This window comes from Anabrus simplex, chromosome 4, assembly GCF_040414725.1.
Source record: "Anabrus simplex isolate iqAnaSimp1 chromosome 4, ASM4041472v1, whole genome shotgun sequence".
NCBI lineage: Eukaryota > Metazoa > Arthropoda > Insecta > Orthoptera > Tettigoniidae > Anabrus > Anabrus simplex.
The window spans coordinates 305,393,589-305,415,617 of record NC_090268.1 but is presented as its reverse complement, the minus strand read 5'-3'; the positions used below and the strand labels follow the sequence as shown (position 1 = coordinate 305,415,617).

Genomic DNA, 22,029 nt, shown 5'->3' with positions numbered 1-22,029 from the left:
TTTATCTTCTTAATTAATGATTTTGGTACATTCCTTTTCAGTAGACATTCCCATACATGTTTTATCTTAACTGTATCATAAGCTTTTTCCAAATCCAAAAATCCAAATATGATTTCCTTGTTCCTTTCCAGATGTTTTTCCATTATTGTTCGCACTGTAAATATCAAGCCTATTGTTGATCTATTTGGTCTAAGCCCATATTGTTCTTCCTCTAACTGTGTTTCTGTTATATCCCTCAGTCTTTTGTCAATGATTTTCTCTATTATTTCTAGCCCATGTAAGAATAGGGTCATACCTCTATAATTTTCACATTTCTTCCTATTTCCATTTTTGAACAGTGGTACAATGCTTAAAGTTGCCAATCTGCAGGTATCCTTTCATCCTTCCATATGGCATTGAGGACCCTGTATAGCCACTGTAGTCAAATGCTTCCTGCTGCCTTAATCATATCAGCATTGAATTAGTCTTTTCCACTTGCTTACCTTTGGTCATTGCTTTCAGTGCCCTTTCAAGTTCCAACTATTTAGCATGATCTCTTATCTTTCTCTATCTATTATTTCCATTATCTTATCTCCTTCCTCCGAGCAGTCATCCTCATTATAAAGTTTTTCAAAATACTTTGCCATCACCTTCTGAAGATCCTTTTCATCATGTACTATGGATCCATCTTCCCTCTCTAATGCCTTGATTTTTTCTTTTCGATTTTATTACTCGGTATGATAGTTTTTTATTTCCTCGACTATCTTGCTCAATTTTGTTGGTAAACTCTCCCCAACATTTGTCCTTTTCTTCCTTGACACTCCTCTTTATTTGTAGTTTCAATCTTTTGTATTCCACATATAACCTTTCTATCTTATTCTCATCCCTCTGATACATTTTTTGCTTTTCCTGATCCATTTCTTTCTTCACCTTGTTCCTTTCTTTTATTTCTTCTTTTATTTTGTCGGACCGTGTCTCCTTTCCCTTAACCTTTGTTTTTGTTTTCCCGTATACCTCAATTGCTTCTTCCACAAATATCTGTCTTAAATTGTTCCACTCTTCTTCCTCATTTCATACTTCCGTGTTAGGCAAGTTCCTTTTTATCCAATCTTGGAATGCCATTCTTTTATCCTCCTCCTCCTCCTCCAATTCCCAAATCCTGATCTTTGGTTTCTTCTTCAATACAATTTTAGGGTTTTTTACTTGTTTTAATTCCACAATAAATAATCTATGATCACCTTCCATACTTTCACTGGGGATTATCTTCGTACTCATGACGTATCCTCCCCATTCTCGGTCTATTATAAAATCGATGAGTGTTCCATACTGTCCATCCCAACTATATCAGCTGATATAATGGCTATTCCTCTTCATAAACCATGTGTTCTTTATCATCAGGTTATTTCTGATACAAAAGTCCAACAGTTTCTCTGTATCTTTATTTCTATCGCCATACATATGTGGGCCCAGAACATTCTCATATCCCATTCTATCAGTTCCCACATGAGCATTCAGATCTTGCATTATCATGATCCCATCTCCAACAATATGTGTTTCCATTTCATTGAGGAACTCTTATTTTTCTTCCATGCTACATCCTGTCTGTGGAACATACACCTGTATTATCTTCAGTAGTTCCTTGTTTGCATGTATGTGCGTTATTATAATTCTTTCATTTACATACTCAACTTCAGCTATTGGCTCGACATTCTGATTCACTACAAATTCCACTCCATTTCTTTTCTCTTTACTGTTACCCATACAGTACCAGGTGTACCCCTTTCTTAGTTTCTTCATTCCTTTCCCTTTCCATTTTACTTCACTTAATCCCAGGATGTCAAGTTTTTGTCTCTCCATTAGGTCAATAAATTCATTTTCTTTCCCATTCATTGTCAAAATATTTATTGTTCCAAATCAGGTTTTGTTCTCTGATCTAACACTTGTACGAACATCAGCATTACCATCCTACTGTGCAACTGTAGTCAGAGACTTCTCAATTCCATTTTTTTACTTCCATCTACCGAGCTCAATAGCTGCAGTCGCTTAAGTGTGGTCAGTATCCAGTATTCAGGAGATAGTAGGTTCGAACCCCACTGTCGACAGCCCTGAAAATGGTTTTCCGTGGTTTCCCATTTTCACACCAGGCAAATGCTGGGGCTGTACCTTAATTAAGGCCACGGCCGCTTCCTTCCCATTCCTAGCCCTTTCCTGTCCCATCATCGAAAAAAGACCCATCTGTGTCGGTGCGACGTAAAGCAACTAGCAAAAAAAAAAAAAAAAAAAAACTTCCATCAGAGGCTTATATTGTAGTTGAAAGTAAGTACAAATTTACTCATCTGCTGACCTGCTAAGCCTAACCCATCTGAGGATTTTCTTACGGGGTTTACTCTCTTAGCCTTTGAAGATCCTTCTTTTCCACAAGGCAGTGGTTTCCTCTTCTAATTTTCCCCAGAGAGGGTGGGTTGCCTCATCCACCATCTTCGCCATTCTGAAGTTCTCCTTCTCTGCCTAAGGTGCTGTTAAGGTCTTCACCCGTAACTCTGAGCATGGGTTCCACGTTACACCCCGTGAGACTGGATCCCTGCCTGAACTTAGCTCTCCTTCACACCAGCCTACTGATGTGGAGGATACCCACCCCTGCAATGTGGTTGCGCCAGACAAGAATTACTCAAGTGAACGATAGGGAAGATGACCCTATCTCCCTTGAGCCGGGTTAATGGTTGTGTGTGATGCCACAACCAATGGCTGATAATGATATTCCTCTGTAATTATGAACATTTGTTGTCTCCTTTTTCATGCAGTGGGTGTATTAATGCTGTTTTCCATTCTTTTGGGATACCTGTACTCTCGGTCTGCCAAATTTAATCAAACAGTACTTCTAGTTGAGTCACAATACATCCCCGGCTGGAACGAGAAGAGTGAAAGGCTCTTCAAAGAATTTGAGGCCAATGGTGACCCAGATACAGCTTCGGAACTGTTACAATCCCTAGATGAAAATAGGAAGAGAATTTGGCAAGAAACAGTAGAGTCCCTAGACTTCACTCACTCCAGCAGAGAAGCTTGGAGCCTGATCAGGAAATTGGACACACCAAATAGCAAAATTAGACCGAAAACAAGCATCAGTCTAGACGACATGGCCAAGCATATGATCTGTACCTCAAAGGTCTCAGTTGAAAAGCATCATAGAAGGCACGTAAAGCACCTCCTGAAGGAAAAGAAACATTTGGCTCAACGATCCTCTGAATTCTCTGCCCCATTTCAACTACAAGAAACTAAGCAGGCCTTAGAAAGTCTAAAACCTGGCAAAGCGGCAGGCGCTGATGGTATATATCCAGAGTTCCTTCTTCATCTTGGACCAGCTGCTGCTAAATGGCTTACTAACTTCTTCACAAACATACTAGAGACAGGTAACCTACCTTCAGTCTTCAAGAAAACAAAAATAATAGCTGTATTGAAAACATCTAAGGACCCAACAAAAGTTGAGAGTTACCGGCCAATAGCACTACTCAGTGTTACAATGAAGCTTATGGAAAGGCTGATATATAACAGGATTTTTGCGACAATAAACCAGCATATTCCAGTCGAGCAAGCTGGATTTAGACCTGGACGAGGATGTGAAGAACAGGTTTTAGCACTAGTTACCCATATTGAAAATGGATTTGAGAACAAAATGGTAAGCACGGCCATCTTCTTAGATCTGACAGCTGCATATGACACCGTGTGGCAAGATAAGCTCCTTCTCAAATTTATCAGCATCATCCCTTGTCTGAAACTCTCCACATTACTCAGTAACATGCTGAGTAATAGGTACTTCCAGATTTTTTCCGAAGACTCCAGAAGTAAAGTACATAAGATAAATGGCGGACTCCCTCAGGGCTCTGTATTGGCCCCTCTTCTATTCAACCTGTACACACATGACCTTCCTGTAACTAAATCCAGAAAATTCATCTACGCAGATGACATCGCATTGGTTGCCCAACATCAACGCTTCGATGAGTCTGAGTCGACGCTTACATCAGACTTAAAGATTCTAGACAGTTACTTTTATCACAACAACCTTAGACCAAACCCCAAGAAAACTGTTGTGTCTACCTTCCATTTGCGGAATAGAAGTGCTGGGTACAAACCAACCATACCATTCAAAGGAGAGAATCTACAGTATTGTAGTAACCCAAAATACCTGGGAGTCACCCTAGACAGGTCCTTGACCTACAAGAATCACCTCTATAATGTGTCAGCCAAGATCAAGACCAGAAATAACATCCTCCAAAAGCTGGCAGGTACATCCTGGGGTGCTAATGTCCAAGTCCTGAGATCCACTGCTCTTGCACTCTCTTATTCCGTCGCTGAATATTGCTGCTCTACCTGGCTTAACAGTGCTCACACTGGATTAGTAGACACCCAGCTGAACCAAGCAATGCGTATCATTACAGGATGCATCCGACCAACTAACACACACTGGCTTCCCACCCTAAGCCACATACCACCTCCATCCCTAAGAAGATCACAGTCACTGCTTAACTTGTGGAAGAAAATTGAAAACAATCCTCACCTTCCTATTCATTCTGACATAGCAGCTTCCCCAGCTAAACGACTGAAATCCAGACACCCTTCTTGGCGTACTGCAATGAATTTACAGGACACCTCCTTTAATGTATCGGACGCCTGGAAAGAACAATGGCAACAGCAATCCGCATTACCACATCACCACATCATTGAGAACCCATGCAAGTGCCCAGGTGGTTTTTCTCTTCCCAGACGGTAGTGGAGGATGCTAAATCGAATTAGGACCGGCCAAGGTAGATGTGGAGCCACTCTCTTCAAATGGGGATGGAAGACATCACCGCAATGTGACTGCGGACAAGGGGAACAGACAGTGGAACACCTTGCATTTGAGTGTCCTTTGCGTAGTTACAGAGGCTCTATTGAGGACTTAAACTGTGTCTCAAACGAAGCTCTTCTCTGGCTATTAAATTTTGACATGGAACTTTAGTTACGAGCTTGAGATGGTAGTTGTATATATTGTAAATAATATTGTATTCATCATACGCTAAATAAATAATAGTTGAGTCACTAGGTGTTCTCAAGCATACTTCAATAACTCTGCGACTCTTGAATCATCACCTGACACCTTGTTGTTTTTCAGTCCTTGTATTATTTCTCTGATTTCATCTATTGAGTCCAGTATTTTGTTCTTGGGTTTCTCTAATGTCAGAGTTTCTTCAGGTATTTTACAGTTCAGAAGTTTCTGGAAATAATTTGCAAGGTGCTGACAGTTCTCGTCATTTCCAGTGATTAGATTTCCTTTGTAATCTTTGAAGCATAGAGTTGGTGGTTTGTATTTTGTTAATTGGCTCCTGAATGTTTGGTAGAAATTACATGTATTATTTTTTATGAAATCATCTTCTATTTTCTTTAGTTGTGTAACGTAGTATTTCCTTTCACCTCTTATAATTTTGGAAATTGTTTTCCTTCGTGCTTTGAATGCCTCCTAGTCTTCTGTCGTTTTAGTTGCATTCCATTTCTTCCATGTTTGAGACCTTTTTTGTAGTGCTTCCTCGCAAACTTCGTTCCACCACGGATGTTTCTTCGTTTTACTTTGTAAGATCATTTGTTCTGCGGCTTCTTATATTGATCTTGCCATGTCAGACCAACTGTGGCTTTGAATCCTGTTTATTCTGCTCTGGTATTCATCCCAAGATCTGCTGATTGAACTTCAGATCCTCTATTCTGTACCTTGCAATTCTTGTTCCACCATTTTTTCTCCTTTCTGGTGTAAGTTTCATCTTGACTTTTGTTAGGTAGTGGTCAGAGTCAAACTTGGCCCCTTGGGCCACATGTACATCTTGAATTTCCCTGGAATTGTCATAGCAGATCGCAACATGGTCAATCTGGAATTCACCCAATAATTTGTTAGGCGATCTCCACGTTGTTTGTTTCTTTGGCTTCTTCTGGAACTTGGTGAACATGATATTCAAGTTGAATTTCTCACAACTCTATCAATCTCTTACCGTTCATGTTTGTCTTGTTATCTGCCGTGAATTTTCCTGGTTCTTGATGGTTTGTTCCTACCAATTTGAGCATTGAAGTCTCCTAACAAAATCTCAACATTTTTATCTGGAACATTTTCTATGATTTTTTCCAGGTCTTCCCAGAATTTTTCTACTTTCTCTGGATTTTGTTGGTTGTGCTTATTTATTGGTGCAAGTGCATTTATCAGCGTATATTTCTTATTCTTGTTTTTGAGACTTATTGTTGACATCCTTGGTGAGGTAGACTTGAATTCTGTTATCTTGTCTGCCAGTGAATTGTGTACTACTAAATACGGTAGAGACAATATGCGACACTCAGCGAGATAATACCAATATAACGGTCCGTTATTGAACATTATAAATTTTCCAGCGAACTCATTCTTGGTTGCCTGCGTTTCGCCCTCGTGTGCTAAGTTGGGTTCGTCAGTTGGGACTTAGCACACCTCCCAAGACGCAAGGCTAGTGCATAGAGTGGATGCCACTGAGTAGGCTACCTGAAGCCACCAGCATCTTGGGAGGTGTGCTAAGTCCCAACTGACAAGCCCAACTTAGCACACGAGGGCAAAACGCAGGCAACCAAGAATGAGTTAGCTGGAAAATTTATAATGTCCAACAACGGACCATTATATTGGTATTATAAATTTACTCATTCAGGACAAATATTTTAAGTTCCCTATGGAAATCAACATCTATATCATCTGATGGCCAGGCAGGCATCAATTTTTGGAAATGAGACATAGCTCTCATAGTGCATTGGCACTGCTGGTGGCTTCAGGTAGCCTACGCAGTGGCATCCACGGTATGCACTAGCCTTGCGTCTTGGGAGGTGTGCTAAGTCCCAACTCGAGCCAAACTTAGCACACGAGGGCAAAACGCAGGCAATCAAGAATGAGTTAGCTGGAAAATTTATAATGTCCAACGACGGACCATTATATTGGTATTATAAATTGACTCATTCAGGACAAATATTTTAAGTTCCCTATGGGAATCAACATCTATATCACTCAGCGAGATATCGAGGGACAGCTATTAGAGCTCTCTCTTGCGGATTGACCTGAGAACTACTGATTCTGTCATAATAGCACGTGTATTTGTGTGTGAAGTTTTTGGTGTTATTTATGCATTTTCAGTGAGGTGACATAATTAAATAGTAGCGTGTGTCATTCCTTGATATCTCCTCTCAACAGAGGGGAAAGGTATGTGCTGTGCTGGGCTGCAGTAACTATGAAGTAGAGAAGAATGCGCGGTCTTTCTTCCATTTACCTCGTGACAAGAAAATGTACGTAATATTGTGTTTGCATATATATTCTTCCAGTGACAAAGAGATTTTTATAGTACTTCATAATCTTCTGACCTGCTCGAGCCATATTTTAAATGGCTTAAAATTTAATATGCATATTTTATTGTATAGTGCAGCAGTTAACCTTCAATACCGATGTGTTGTAGGTGTGATCTGTGGGTTTGATTTAATTCAGGAAAATACGTATGCATATGAGTGTGGCTGGTTGTGTTCCAAGTTACCCCATTTGGAATGCCATAATGCGTTTTCAAGCACTGAAGAAAATATGGGTGATTTAAGAAATGTACATATTTTGTTGAAACAATATTATGATGCAAATTTGCTTTACCCTAATGTAATGGCATTATGGCAAGTATTGCTTATAGGGAAAGTTTGAATGTTTTTGAGGCTAAATTTATAGATTTTCTTTCTGTTAGTACGCTTCAAGTTAAAAGGAAAATTGTCCGGCTCTTACGTGTAAATTCATTGAATCACGTGTGTAAGGAATGTGCCGATTATTGAGAAGTGTTTTAATATGATGATATAATGCTTTTAAATGAGAAAAAAGAAAAATCTAGCCATGAATGTTCAGACAGGAATTCTAAACCTAAAAAAGTAATGCATAAATGAAAGATCAAGCCATTTCACAGCAGTCCATTTCACATCTTGATTATATGTGTAATTTCAGTCTTTAAATAATAACCTGTTAAATAATTCTTCATTTATTTATCCAGAATTGCTTTAGCAACTTTGAAGTTAATATCTTAATAACACTTTCTTTCTAGACGTAATTTATTTATCCATTTCCTTGTATACATTTCCATTGATATTTGAATTTAGTGCGATTTTTCAGGTCAAGCCACTAGGAGTGCCACTTGCGACTTGTCTCCCATTTTAACAAGGCTAAATCCGGAAATGTCACGTATTGTCTATACTATACTTGGTACTACCAATGCTGTTCCAAACATGCAAAGACCTTTAGTGTTTTGTATTTTCTGTGCTGGTTTACCTATATATCCGATAGTGGTTCGTTTGTGTTGTGTCCTCGTCTCTGTATCTTGTTTCTTGTATAGCTAATGTTCATCCATTGTATGTATGTATGTATGTATGTATGTATGTATGTATGTTTAGTCCTCAGCCCGAAGGCTGGTTGGATCCTCAACAGCTCCGCCATCAGCTGTCATAGATGGCCTAGGCATCACTGAAGAGGCGTACTGGGGAAATGAGGAGTGAGGTAGTTTCCCGTTGCTTTCCTCACCGAGCCAGAAGTTGCTATTACACATCAGTCTGCCAATCCCACTGAAGTGCATGCACCAACCGACCCTATGAGCAATATTTTCACACCATTCATAGTAGGGACTGGCTGCAGATGGAATGGCATTACTAGCATCACTCCTACCTCAGTAACTTTCATTTTGTCAAAGCCAAGGATAAAGCTGAGACAGATCAATGAAAGTAACAAAATTGCTCTAGCCCATGCCAGAAGACATAGTGCGCTGTAAACACTAGGTCCTGCCAGCAAAGTTCATCCATTACTATAATCAATTCCATTTGCTTTCCTATTTTCAACATTGAATTTACATTCAGTGTCCCTATGAATGTTCTTTGTCTACATTTGTGACTTGTCTTAGGGATTCCAAGACCCTCCAACTGGTCTTGAGCTGCACAATGTTGCTGGACCCCCGGATCCAAATGCCCAGCTTCGGTGACTTTTCCACCACAAATATTTGAGTTAATCATTGCACCTTTCATGACTGATACTTGTTTATAGCTAGTGCTTCTAGAAATTTACATTTCTATATGCTACGACTTGGTTCGCTGGACCAAAAAGGTTTCCAGGCCGCACCTGATGCGGGGAACAGGTGCCCCCTACCACCACTCCACGCTGTTGATTGATAGTTCTTTCGCCTTCTCCGCCATTGGGACTCGTGACCTTCATCCGCCTTCAGAACCGCTGACTATCGTTGGCAGAGTGCTTTTTTGGCGGCACTCACTCGCCTTGTCACACTGCTGTCACTGTATTTATGTGGTATTTTTTAGAGACTCTGGTGCCACCCATAGTCCCACCACATTATGGTAGCAATGCCGCTTTTGGTCCGGGACTGCTTATTCGTCAGGTTTCCCTGCTTATATCACAGCTACCCTTCATATCTGGAGGGATGCCCACTATCCGCCACCTGTAGACCCGCCTGGTCGAGGTCGGCTCTGCGCCCCATATAATAATGAACAGCCAGTTCTCACACTCATAACAATAATAATAATAATAATAATAATAAACATATATATGCTGCAGTATATAAATTAGAGTGCCAAACATGTAATTCATCTTACATTGGTCAAACAGGTCGTAACTTTTTTACAAGATATGCAGAACACTACAACAAATTCTCGGCTATGAGTGAACAACATAAAAATGCTAACCACAAATATACTACAATAAAACAAGAGCTGACAATCTTATGTCCAGAACAAAAGGGCCCACTTCTTAATATTCTAGAAAATATCCACATATGCATCAATCAATACAAGAACCTAGCTTGTAATTTAAATGAAATTAGTGAAAAATGAAACATACTATTAGAAACATTTATTCTGATTATTTGTAAACTACACCAAAATAAGCCCCGCCGCAAACATACAAGACCAATACCTCCTTCCGCACACAGCTCTCCGCCAACACCTACTCCCCACCAATTCCCCCATGACATCACTCCCCAGTACTGTTAGTAACAACAGCTCAACAAAAGAATATGACTAATGGTGAAAAGACTTTTAAACAAGCAAGTTACAGACAGATAGGTGGAATATGTTTTTCATTTTTACTCACACATAGGTTTTATTACAATATGTACATATGTTTTCGTATATACCTAATTTGAATTGGATCATTTCCATTGCAGATAAAACAGAATACCCGTTTGACAGCACTTCAGCTGATATCAATTCACAGATATATGTAACACTTACCTCCTTAATACGGTATCAGTGATAACAATAACATAAAGTTTATGATGGAAGTCAACTCACAAATGGAGGAATATTAATCTACACATCAGTTTTTTATAAATAGAAGACAAGAGATTACATCTCAGGTACAGTGATTTTAATGAAATGAAATGGCGTTTGGCTTTTAGTGCCGGGAGTGTCCGAGGACATGTTCGGCTCGCCAGGTTCAGGTCTTTTGATTTGACGCCCGTAGGCGACCCGCGCGTCGGGTTGAGGATGAAATGATGAAGAAGACCACAGGGGTCTCTTCCCGCATCGCGCTCACTTGTTTCTCCCTGTCCGCCTTCTGCGTGATGTCATGTGGTATGAAACGGCGGTCGCCCGTCCTGCTGACACATATTACCACTACAGTCTAAAATGGTCATAACTTCTGAACCATTCATGCAAATAATGTCCTGACAAGGTTATTGTAATCCTTATAAAATACTGGAGGAGGTCAAACAATTTATTTTGATGAACTCAAGGATAATATAGAAATATTTATTTAATTTTAAGGAGTTACATTTTTTACTGCGGACTGTAGCATAAAATCGCTTCTAGAGGGCAGCCGGTTGGAAATAGGTATGTGCCATCGCGGACTTTTTTGTAGAGGATTCTATGCTCTACATTTCGTACGCTTACACTTGGGGTCTATCGTTGATGGTTCACGCAGCGTAAGCCAAGAAAGCAAGTGACCGACCGACATTTTTATCTCTTTCTACGTATTTACTGTATATCGGATCACGGATATATAGTAATTTTATAGTGGTTCACTACGTGAACAGTGTTCGTGTTGTCAGTATCTGAAGTAGAACCACTGTACTGATTAAAATGCAGTCAACATATTATGGAAACGTGTGTGGCGCTATAAATTGTCGGCACGTAAAAGAACTCCCGCGGGACAAAATTACGGCACCTCGAGTCTCAGAAAACCGTAAATGTTAGTGAGACGTAACACAAATAACATTATTATTTCGCTTATTATAAAGACAATAACGACAACAAACATCATACCCAGTTAGTTTGCTACTGTGATGGCATAACAATACTTCCTCGTCAGCAATGCTTGGTTATTGAAACACTTTGTAATAAACTCTTGAATATCTCCATTATTACAGCTGGTACTGTAAAAAGGTGTCAGATATAAATGACTGAATGAAAATCATATTTTCTGTAATTATTGTTATGTGCTAATAGCCGGGCTGAGTAACAACTCAAATGGTAGATCGCTGGCCTTCTTAGCCCAACTTGGCAGATTCAATCCTGTCTCAGTCCGGTGGTGAAGGTGCTCAAAAACATAGTTAGTGGGACGTAAAATCCAATAACATTAACATTATTATATGCTAATAACTTATATTTCTGAATATATTTCGAAGCTCGTGAAATAATACAGTATCCGTGATCCGATATACAGTAAATACGAAGAAAGAGACAAAAATGTCGTGCGAGAAGAGACCTGTTACTGCATCTCGGTTATTTCAAAAGGGGGCCTCACACATCCCAGTCATGAGTGGTTAAAAAATATAGCCCAGTCCGAAATGTCATTTGGTGTGTTTCACAGTAAGACTGTATCCAGATGCAAAAAAGTGAAAACTCTTACTTTTATTATTAAGTCAAAATTTCCAGTATTCCATGACAAAATAATTTGTCTCTACATAAGGACCAGGACATTTATTAGGATATGGCATTTTAATGCAAAGAGTAAGGAGCTAACACTGAGAAAATATGCCAATAAGAAGGCTAAGCTTTGGGCTGGTTCATCAAGTAATTAAGTCTCCTGACACGTACGTTTTAATAATTTAATATAATTCCATAATGATGTCGATATGATGCATATTTTCCTATGCCATTTAATCTAAATATTTACTTCATCAGTAAATAAATTAATTATTTTGAGTTGCATGGCAATATTTTATTTCTTATCGTATTATATGTCATGTATTTGATAGTTGATGTTCTACCTGCTCAGCATGTGACGAAATTTAACGCATTTTCACGTTTTTAAATCTATTGGAAGTGCCGTTACTTATCGAATCGGACTAAATCAGACTATTATTTGATGAAAGATTGAGAAGATGTTTCACAGGCACGAGAATTCACAGGCTTGCTGTACTACGACTGTGTTCCTTACTCGCTATCGTTCATACCGCATGACGTCAGAGCGCTCCAGCCAGTGGAAGCTGCAACCGCCGGAGTAGCCTACCTTATATTCTAGTTACCTTGGATGAAGACGACACATACACCCAGCCCCCGTGTCAGTGAAATTAACCAATTATGGTTAAAATTCCCGACCCTGCAGGGAATCGAACCCGGGACCCTTGTGACCAAAGGCCAGCACGCTAACCATTTAGCCATGGAGCCGGACAGTGATTTTAATTAGGTGTCAGTAATACACTGACTGACAGAGCAAATGCAACACCAAGAAGGAGTGGTCAGAACTTTATGCCAATTGCAGGGTAGACTGACGTCACTGAGGTATGCTCATGATGTGAAATGCGCCGCTGTGCTGCGCACGTAGCGAACGATAAATGGGACACGGCGTTGGCGAATGGCCCACTTCGTACCGTGATTTCTCAGCCGACAGTCATTGTAGAACGTGTTGTCGTGTGCCACAGGACACGTGTATAGCTAAGAATGCCAGGCCGCCGTCAACGGAGGCATTTCCAGCAGACAGACGACTTTACGAGGGGTATGGTGATCGGGCTGAGAAGGGCAGGTTGGTCGCTTCGTCAAATCGCAGCCGATACCCATAGGGATGTGTCCACGGTGCAGCGCCTGTGGCGAAGATGGTTGGCGCAGGGACATGTGGCACGTGCGAGGGGTCCAGGCGCAGTCCGAGTGACGTCAGCACGCGAGGATCGGCGCATCCGCCGCCAAGCGGTGGCAGCCCCGCACGCCACGTCAACCGCCATTCTTCAGCATGTGCAAGACACCCTGGCTGTTCCAATATCGACCAGAACAATTTCCCGTCGATTGGTTGAAGGAGGCCTGCACTCCCGGCGTCCGCTCAGAAGACTACCATTGACTCCACAGCATAGACGTGCACGCCTGGCATGGTGCCGGGCTAGAGCGACTTGGATGAGGGAATGGTGGAACGTCGTGTTCTCCGATGAGTCACGCTTCTGTTCTGTCAGTGATAGTCACCGCAGACGAGTGTGGCGTCGGCGTGGAGAAAGGTCAAATCCGGCAGTAACTGTGGAGCGCCCTACCGCTAGACAACGCGGCATCATGGTTTGGGGCGCTATTGCGTATGATTCCACGTCACCTCTAGTGCGTATTCAAGGCACGTTAAATGCCCACCGCTACGTGCAGCATGTGGTGCGGCCGGTGGCACTCCCGTACTTTCAGGGGCTGCCCAATGCTCTGTTTCAGCAGGATAATGCCCGCCCACACACTGCTCGCATCTCCCAACAGGCTCTACGAGGTGTACAGATGCTTCCGTGGCCAGCGTACTCTCCGGATCTCTCACCAATCGAACACGTGTGGGATCTCATTGGACGCCGTTTGCAAACTCTGCCCCAGCCTCGTACGGATGACCAACTGTGGCAAATGGTTGACAGAGAATGGAGAACCATCCCTCAGGACACCATCCGCACTCTTATTGACTCTGTACCTCGACGTGTTTCTGCGTGCATCGCCGCTCGCGGTGGTCCTACATCCTACTGAGTCGATGCCGTGCGCATTGTGTAACCTGCATATCGGTTTGAAATAAACATCAATTATTCGTCCGTGCCGTCTCTGTTTTTTCCCCAACTTTCATCCCTTTTGAACCACTCCTTCTTGGTGTTGCATTTGCTCTGTCAGTCAGTGTATATTACCAGGACACCACTGCAAGATTTTAATAAGCCACATGTTAAATAGTTTATTAGAAATAGTGTTTTATTGTAACTTGTGTTTTTATGACTTAATTTCCACTGAAGATGACTCTAAAATGGGTCAAAACATGTTTGGATAATGTAGATATATCATCTTTATAGATGTAATATATACGATGTATTGAATAGGAGGATTCTTTTGACATTTTATATTGATATAATTGAAGAAACCATCAATACAGAATGAAATTCATACTGTGCAATCTTTTGTTGTAGTAATTCCACATTAGTCTGTATCCCCCCCCCAAAACTCCATGGCACTTAACACCCTTGAAAGGGCTTTGGCCTGCCCAGCGACCGCTGCTCAGCCCGAAGGCCTGCAGATTACGAGGGGCCGTGTGGTCGGCACGACGCATCCTCTCGGCTGTTATTGTGGGCTTTTGAGACCGGGGCCGCCATCTCACCATCAGATAGCTCCTCAATTCTAATCACGTAGGCTGAGTGGACCTCGATCCAGCCCTCAGGTCGAGAGAAAAATCCCTGACCTGGCTGGGAATCGAACCCAGGGCCTCCGAGCGAGAGACAGGCACACTACCCCTACATCACGGGGCCAGCATTAGTCTGTATGCTTTGTGGATTATTATGATAATGAATATTTGTTTATGTAATGCAAATTTTTTGTAATACTTGCTGGAATAACATAGTTAAGTACATTACTGCAAGTTCATTCCTCACAAATAAGATTATTGACCGAGATAACTGTGCTTACTCCCTTGCAGGCACATTTACGTGTAGTCCAACGGGAAAATATATAACCATCATACTGCGTTCTGGAGAGATCAATGTCTACTCGGGTGCTAAGTTATTAGAAGAGAAGCAGCTAATGGAATGTGACAAACAAAAGCCCAAAGAAGTAAAACGTGATTCTCCTGACCATCTTAAGGCAATGCAGCAAAGGGCCAAAACTGCTGCACAGGATCACCTAGCAAAACTCAATAAACAAGTAAGTATTGGAAAGGAACAAACTAATGTCAAATCAAGTAATATAGAAAGAGGAACATAAAATGGAACACATATTAGTTCTTCTACACCCATTTCTTCTCCACCCCCGATGAGCTTGTTTCTGCTTCCCAGCTTTATTTGGAGGGTGGGCTTCAACATTCAATCTTGATATGGGAAGTATAGCATAAGAATAAAATCAGAAAAATACAGGAAAAGGGAAGAGAAGAAGACAAGGAAGAATACTTATATTGCCCTATTAGGTTACTTTCTTTTTTTTCTCTCTCTCTCTCTCTCTTTGTTTGTCCTGTGTTCCTAGTCTTTTACCACCTGTCTTCAACCCAACAGAGATTTTATTTTACAATATGTATGGATTTCCACCACTCCCCATCCATCACCATGTTCCAGTCCTGGTTCTGCTGCCCCATACTGCTCATAATTAACCTTTTCACTTCATTGGACTGCTATAGCAGTTTGAGAAAGAGCTATGTCAAGTAGCCGGGGGACTGCTGTAGCAGTTATGTGTTGTCTGGCTTTTCTATGCTTTGCTAAGTTGGACTGCTGTAGAAATTTGACCTTTGTGTTATCTATGCTCCTGGCCAACTTTTGAGCAGACTAAGTCAGAAGAGAGATTACACCAATATTTTTTTTTCAAAATAGGAAAAAAAAAAAAGAGAGAGAGCAGAAGAAAGAGAGAGTATAGGCCAGGGGAAGACACAAATGAAAGGGACTATGTGTACGGTGTTGTTACATAGTAGGAGAGGGGCAAGATAGTGCGTGTTTCATGCCTTCTGCCAGCATGAGTTACGGCAATGCTGTTGCCAATGTGGAGCTGCCATACTTATTCAGTAGATGCCTTGACTATGTGGGTGCAGTTACTATCATATCCCATTAAAAACAGATGTCTCTACTCCAAAAAATACACTTTTATATTTGAAATCAGCCTAGTCAATACTTAAGAGTTATTAAATCAATTATTTATTATCACCTAATACACCATTCATGTTTCGAGGACCTTATTGTCCTCTTCCTCAGCAGTTTTCTCACACTACTAAATATCCCTTGAACCTAAATACTTATTATTAAACACCAGTCACATTCTTAACAAATCCTCTTGTAAACTGTACCACATATTTACAGTAATTCTAAACATCTCTTAATAGATATATAATATGTGTCATAAATAAACTCAAAACTACACTATTCTATTCACAGTCTTATCAGAATGTCACCCTTGTCTATTACCTACAAATGCAATCAGTTTATGAAAATGAGCATCTCTTAAAAATCACTGAAATCTTCCAACCCAGAGTTTACGTCTGCTAAATGTTGCGGCTACTTCCATCTGTCCTCAAACAATCCCTAGAGTAGTAGTTCCTCACTCCACAATAAACTATAAGAAAATAAGCCTGTCTTAAAATCTGTCCCTAATAGAATATTCTAATTTACTCTGAGAACTTCCCAATTGACTTATTGAATATTCTGTTGTACACACATAAACATAGTTGGCCTTGACTTTAGAATGGGCCAACTTGCTAGCCAGTAGAGCATCGATACCAGGATCAGTATCTTACTCCTCTATTTACATATTGAAAAATGATTGTTTTGACACCTGAATCGAAAACCTAAATGAGAATATTAACATCAATACCCTATAATGCCGGATTATGACAGGAATACAGACTTTTCAGACTCAGTCTGTCAGTTGCTCTATTTGAAGTTTGTGCATTCACCTTGCCCTTGACTTCTGTTGGTTGTTTCACAATTTAAAATAAATACGAGCCTGTTACGTTGAAGTGGTGGGCATGGTAAAGGAGGGCAGGTAGAGGGCAGTTTGTGCGCTACCGGATGTAGCTGATTTGAATGGGAGGGGAAACTAACTGGGGAAGGGGTGGACACTCATGGATACTGATATTCCAGACTATTTCTTTCTTTCTTTCTTTCTTCTCTTTCTCCTTATGTACAGTATCTTCTTGATAATTTAAATAGTATATTCTCCTCGTTGGACGTCTCATTTAAATTTAATTGGTTTCTTTCCTTCTGTGCTAAATAAATCCATAATTTTTCCATAATATCCATAAGCTTACCTTTCTGAACTATATGTAATACCCTCCTATCTTTCTCCACATTTGTAAATTTATGATTGTGCTTTTGTATGTGTTCTCCGATTGCCAAAAACCTTCTATGCTTTACAGCGCTAAGATGTCCTTTGTACCCTATCTCCAATTTCCTTCCCGATTGTCCGATTTACTGACTTTTGCACTCTTGACATGTTAAGCAAAATAGTCCCGATTTTTTTATATCCGTTAACTCTATTAATTCTTTGTGAATTGAACAGAATTTTGTTGCCCTTGACTTCCATTGGTTGTTTCATGATTTAAAACAAATATGAGCCTGTTACCTTGAAGTGGCGCCCATGAGGAAGGAGGGCGGGTAGAGGGCAACTTGAGTGCTACCAGATGTAGCTGATTTGAATGGGAGGGAAAACTAACTGAAGAAGGGGTGGACACTCATGGATACTGATATTCCAGACTATTTCTTTCTTTCTTTCTTCTCTTTCTCCTTATGTACAGTCTGTCTGTCTGGTAGGTCATCAGCCCAGAGGATGGTTGGATCCTCAAATAGCACCACCGAAGGTTATGCGGTTATAAGGAAACCCCAATGGCAGCACCAAAATGAGGCGTACTAGGCAAGATGAGGAGTGAGGTAGTTTGCCATTGCTTTCCTCACTGGGTCAGAAAGTGCTATTGCAGCACGACTGACCCTATGAGCAACACCTTTCATAACACTCAGATGCACTAGTCATGCTCCGAATGTCATTACTCACACTACCCATACCCCAGCAACTTCCATATTGTCACAGCCATGGATGTTGACTGGGACTTCGGTGGAAGCTACACTTTACTCTGGCCTGTGCCAAGAGATGGATGCAAAAGTACTGTATCCATCAAGAAATGACAGCAGGCAGCTTATGTACAGTATCGTTTTGATAATTTAAATAGTATATTCTCCTCATTGGACGCCTCATTTAAATTTAATTGATTTCTTTCCTTCTGTGGTAAATAAATCCATAATTTTTCCATAATATCCATATGCTTACCTTTCTGAACTATTTGTAATACCCTCCTATCTTTCTCCACATTTGTAAATTTATGATAGTGCTCTTGCATGTGCTCTTCCATTGCCAAAAACCTTCTATGCTTTACCGCATTTACATGTTCTTTGTACCGTATCCCCAAACTCCTTCCCGATTGTCCGATATACTGACTTTTGTACTCATGACATGTTAAGCAAGTTATTCCTGATTTTTTATATCTATGAATTCTTTGTAAATTGAACAGAATTTTGTTATTATTATCTGTTTTGTAAGCAATTTCTATCCCTTATGTAACATACAAATCCCTTTTATAAAACGTGCTCATCTCAAAGCTCCTCTTTTTTTTACCATTCGTTAATCAAGCTCGTTTCTGGTTTATTCATTATTTTATTCTTTATCCTCTTGACATGCTGCCTTAAAATATCCATTTTTATTTGCAATATTATATATTATTTCCATTTCCCTGCCAAAACCTTGTTTATTTAGTGGGATCCTAAGTGCTGTGTTGAATAAACTATAAAATGTTGCTTTCTAATGCTACCCCGGTTGGTTGGAGTCGCTTCTAATAATAGTGTCAGTCTGCGGCTGTTTCCTGAAATTTTTTTATTCAGATCTCCAGTTCTTATTGCTTATTGTGACCTCGAAGTAATTAAGAGATTTATTTTCCTCAGACTCCATTGTGAATTTGTTAATGTCATCTAATTTATTGACTAACCCTAATAAACTATTAGATTCTAAGTTCTTCTCATCAACAACAAAAACCAACTAAACCCCATGGCACTACAGCCCTTGAAGGGCCTTGGCCTACCAAACAACCACCGCTCAGCCCCGAAGGCCTACAGATTACGAGGTGTTGTGTGGTCAGGACGACGAATTTTCTCAGCCGTTATTGTTGGCTTTCTAGACAGGGGCCGCTATCACATCATCAGGTAGCTCCTCAGTTCTAATCACGCAGGCTGAGTAGACCTTGAACCAGCCCTCAGGTCCAGGTAAAAATCCCTGACCTGGCCGGGAATCAAACCTTGGGCCTCCAGGTAAGAGACAGGCACGCTACCCATACACCATGGGACCGGCCATCAACAACAATAATAAAATGAAGAACAACATTAAGGAACTGGAAGAGAAAATTGAAACTAACAGTATAATGGTGACTAAAACAGATAAAAGGAACACGATAGTTTTAATGGATAAACAAGAGTACATTCGGAAAAGAGGAGTTTCTTAAAAGTGATAAGTTTGTTAGTAAAAAAAATCCCACAAACTTAATACAGAAAAACCTTTAAAAAATGTTCAACAGCATAGGTTTCTTACTGAACACTAAAGACAAAAGCAGATTAATTAATATGAATCCAAGATTACTCACTATGAGAGTCATGCCTAAAATTCTTAAAATAATCACATCCATAAGACAAATAGTAAATTTTGAAATAGTCCAACTTACATGATGGCAAAGTTTATACAACTTTTTTAAGAAAGTAACACAATTCACAGTCAGGACATAAAAGACATGTATTCCTACATGCCAATATCTAAAACAATAGAAGTTATAAGGAAGAATTTGACAAATTACAGTGAGTTAAATAAAGTAGAAATAGAAGAATTCATCAAAATATTAAATTTTACAAGGGGTAGAAATTGCTTTGCAAGTTATACATTTCATATTGGGATCTGTATTGAACTGTGTATCAACTCATGAAAAGAATTATCTCATAGAAGTCCATTTATATAAAAGAGTGTCTTGTTTTTGACAACTTATGTCTACCAATCAACTTCAAGGACATCATGTTTTAATGATAACTATTTTAATGTGCTTTCATCACATCACATTCTTTGTTTCTAATTCTAAATGTAACATTTGTCATCTCCTACATCAAAACTAATAATTACAAGGACTTTTAATTTATACATCTATCAGATCTCCAACAGTATTGGATGTTTAAATGGACAACATTGTTCTCTTAATCTAGTGTTTACTCATTTAAAAAAAAAAAGTATTTCTTTAATGTGTATTTGAATAATGTTTCGGAATCTTACAGTCTTCTCATAACAAAATACTTGCAGAAATAAATAACTCGGTTGAGCATGTAAGAACTCCTCCTAAGGCGACCGTCATCAGGCTGGCGAGTTTCCAAACTTGCTTCATTACCTTACCTGCTACTATTTAACCCTGAAATTGAATCTGGGTTCCATGCCGGGTCCTTCTCTACTCCACTAACAAGCACAATTTACCACAAATTTCACTACTTGAATTTACTGCAGAAACCCAAAACAACAACAATAACCATCATGTGATTAGAACAACTAGTTTTGCCACTTACGAAAACTCATAATCAACAATCTACAAACCACAAATATACAATACATTCAGTTTTTGTACTTATAACATACCTCAAAATAGTTCCATAGGCACTGCCTGATTCTACTAGATTTCCTCTTTATCTAGTAAAGATAGGTGCAACGGCCTTATTTACACTTGGATGCACCCTTCTTTGCGAAGATCATCCGTAACCTTAATTACACACTTCCTCTTCACTGATGCCTTGAGTCCTCCTAGCTTCCAACAACTATTTCATAAGGTTGGCCAGGCTCCTCACATTGCTCAGTGAAATTAATATTGTAATGGTTATAGCATCCGCCAAGCCAACTGGCTATGGTCCCAGTCTGGCACCGTATAGGCCCACCCCTTACGCTTCGACCGCGCCAATCACAAGCAGCGATTAAGTGCTGGGTGGGCCCTTCTCTCTTCTGTCCGTGGTCACGCCGCATGGGACGACAGAAATTACTCGACTATTCATCTGGAGTCTTCCTTCTCGCGAGGTTCCTGGATTCATCGAGCATCCGGACTGTTCTAGAAGGGCTGGCACAGGTATATAAGAGCAGTTACTTGCCTGCAGTGAGTGAGTGAGTGAGTGAGTGAGTGAGTGAGTGAGTGAGTGAGAGCGAGATTGAGTTCGCTGGTATGAGTTAGCGAAGAGCGCAGTCAGTGATAGCGTGGGCTGAGATGTCAGCCTGACGGGGTATCTGCCTGTTGGAGCCGAGGACTCGTTTCTGTTTCCCTGATGTCGTGTGTGTGAGTCCCTTGAGGCCGGCTGCTGGAGAAGAACCTTGGGTATTCTGGAGCAGCACAAAGGGAACACTGGTTGTCGACGTGTGCAGACTGCGAACGGGGTTCGACGGATTGAGTGAACAGTGGATACTATCCCGACCTGCGAGACTGACGTGTAGGCTGTAGACCGTGACAGCGCTAACGAGTGTGACTGTGTGTGTGCGCGTGCGTGCGTGCGTGCGTGCGTGTGTGTGTGTGTCTCTCTCTCTCATTGTAGATGGAACATGAGAAACTAAGAGAGAGAGCGCGAACCGTCTAAGTGTACGTACTTGCGTAAGTTGGAAGCTCAGCTATCGTCTGTGTGTGTTATGAGCAAAAGTTGTGTGTAGTCTTGTGTAGTTTAGAGCGTAGCTAATCAATCTTAGAAATAGGACGCTACCAGGTTCTGTACTCATTTATTTACTTATTTACCCCGCCAACACTTTACAACTGGTGTCAGAAGTGGGATGGACAAGTGTGATAAACTAGTGGATAACCTCTTATGTTAAAACTGGTGTCAGAATCTAGTACCTGGTAGCGAATTTTGTAGTCGACAGAAATTTCTACTAGCGAAATGAATTCCGAACAGCTCCAGATTTGTCTAAGTAAGTTTAGTGAACTTGAAAATAAAATCTTATCCAGCTATGGCGAACTTGTTAGTGAACTGAGGTCTGAAAGGAGTTCTAACACGGACCAACTGAAAACAGACTTAAGTGAACGGAAGAGCGAGCAGTTAAAGTCAGGAGACGAAGTGCGCT

General features: G+C 40.5%; 1 protein-coding gene across 3 annotated transcripts in view; it reads left to right on the top strand.

Annotated features, from left to right (window-relative positions):
• Positions 1-22,029, top strand: part of LOC136871927 (TBC1 domain family member 31) — a 392,653-nt gene that overhangs the window by 173,538 nt on the left and 197,086 nt on the right. For all 3 annotated transcript variants that reach the window (XM_068227257.1, XM_067145659.2, XM_067145660.2), the window contains one exon: positions 14,870-15,093. In XM_068227257.1, the coding sequence (XP_068083358.1) occupies positions 14,870-15,093 (224 nt within the window). The remainder of the gene's footprint in view (positions 1-14,869; positions 15,094-22,029) is intronic.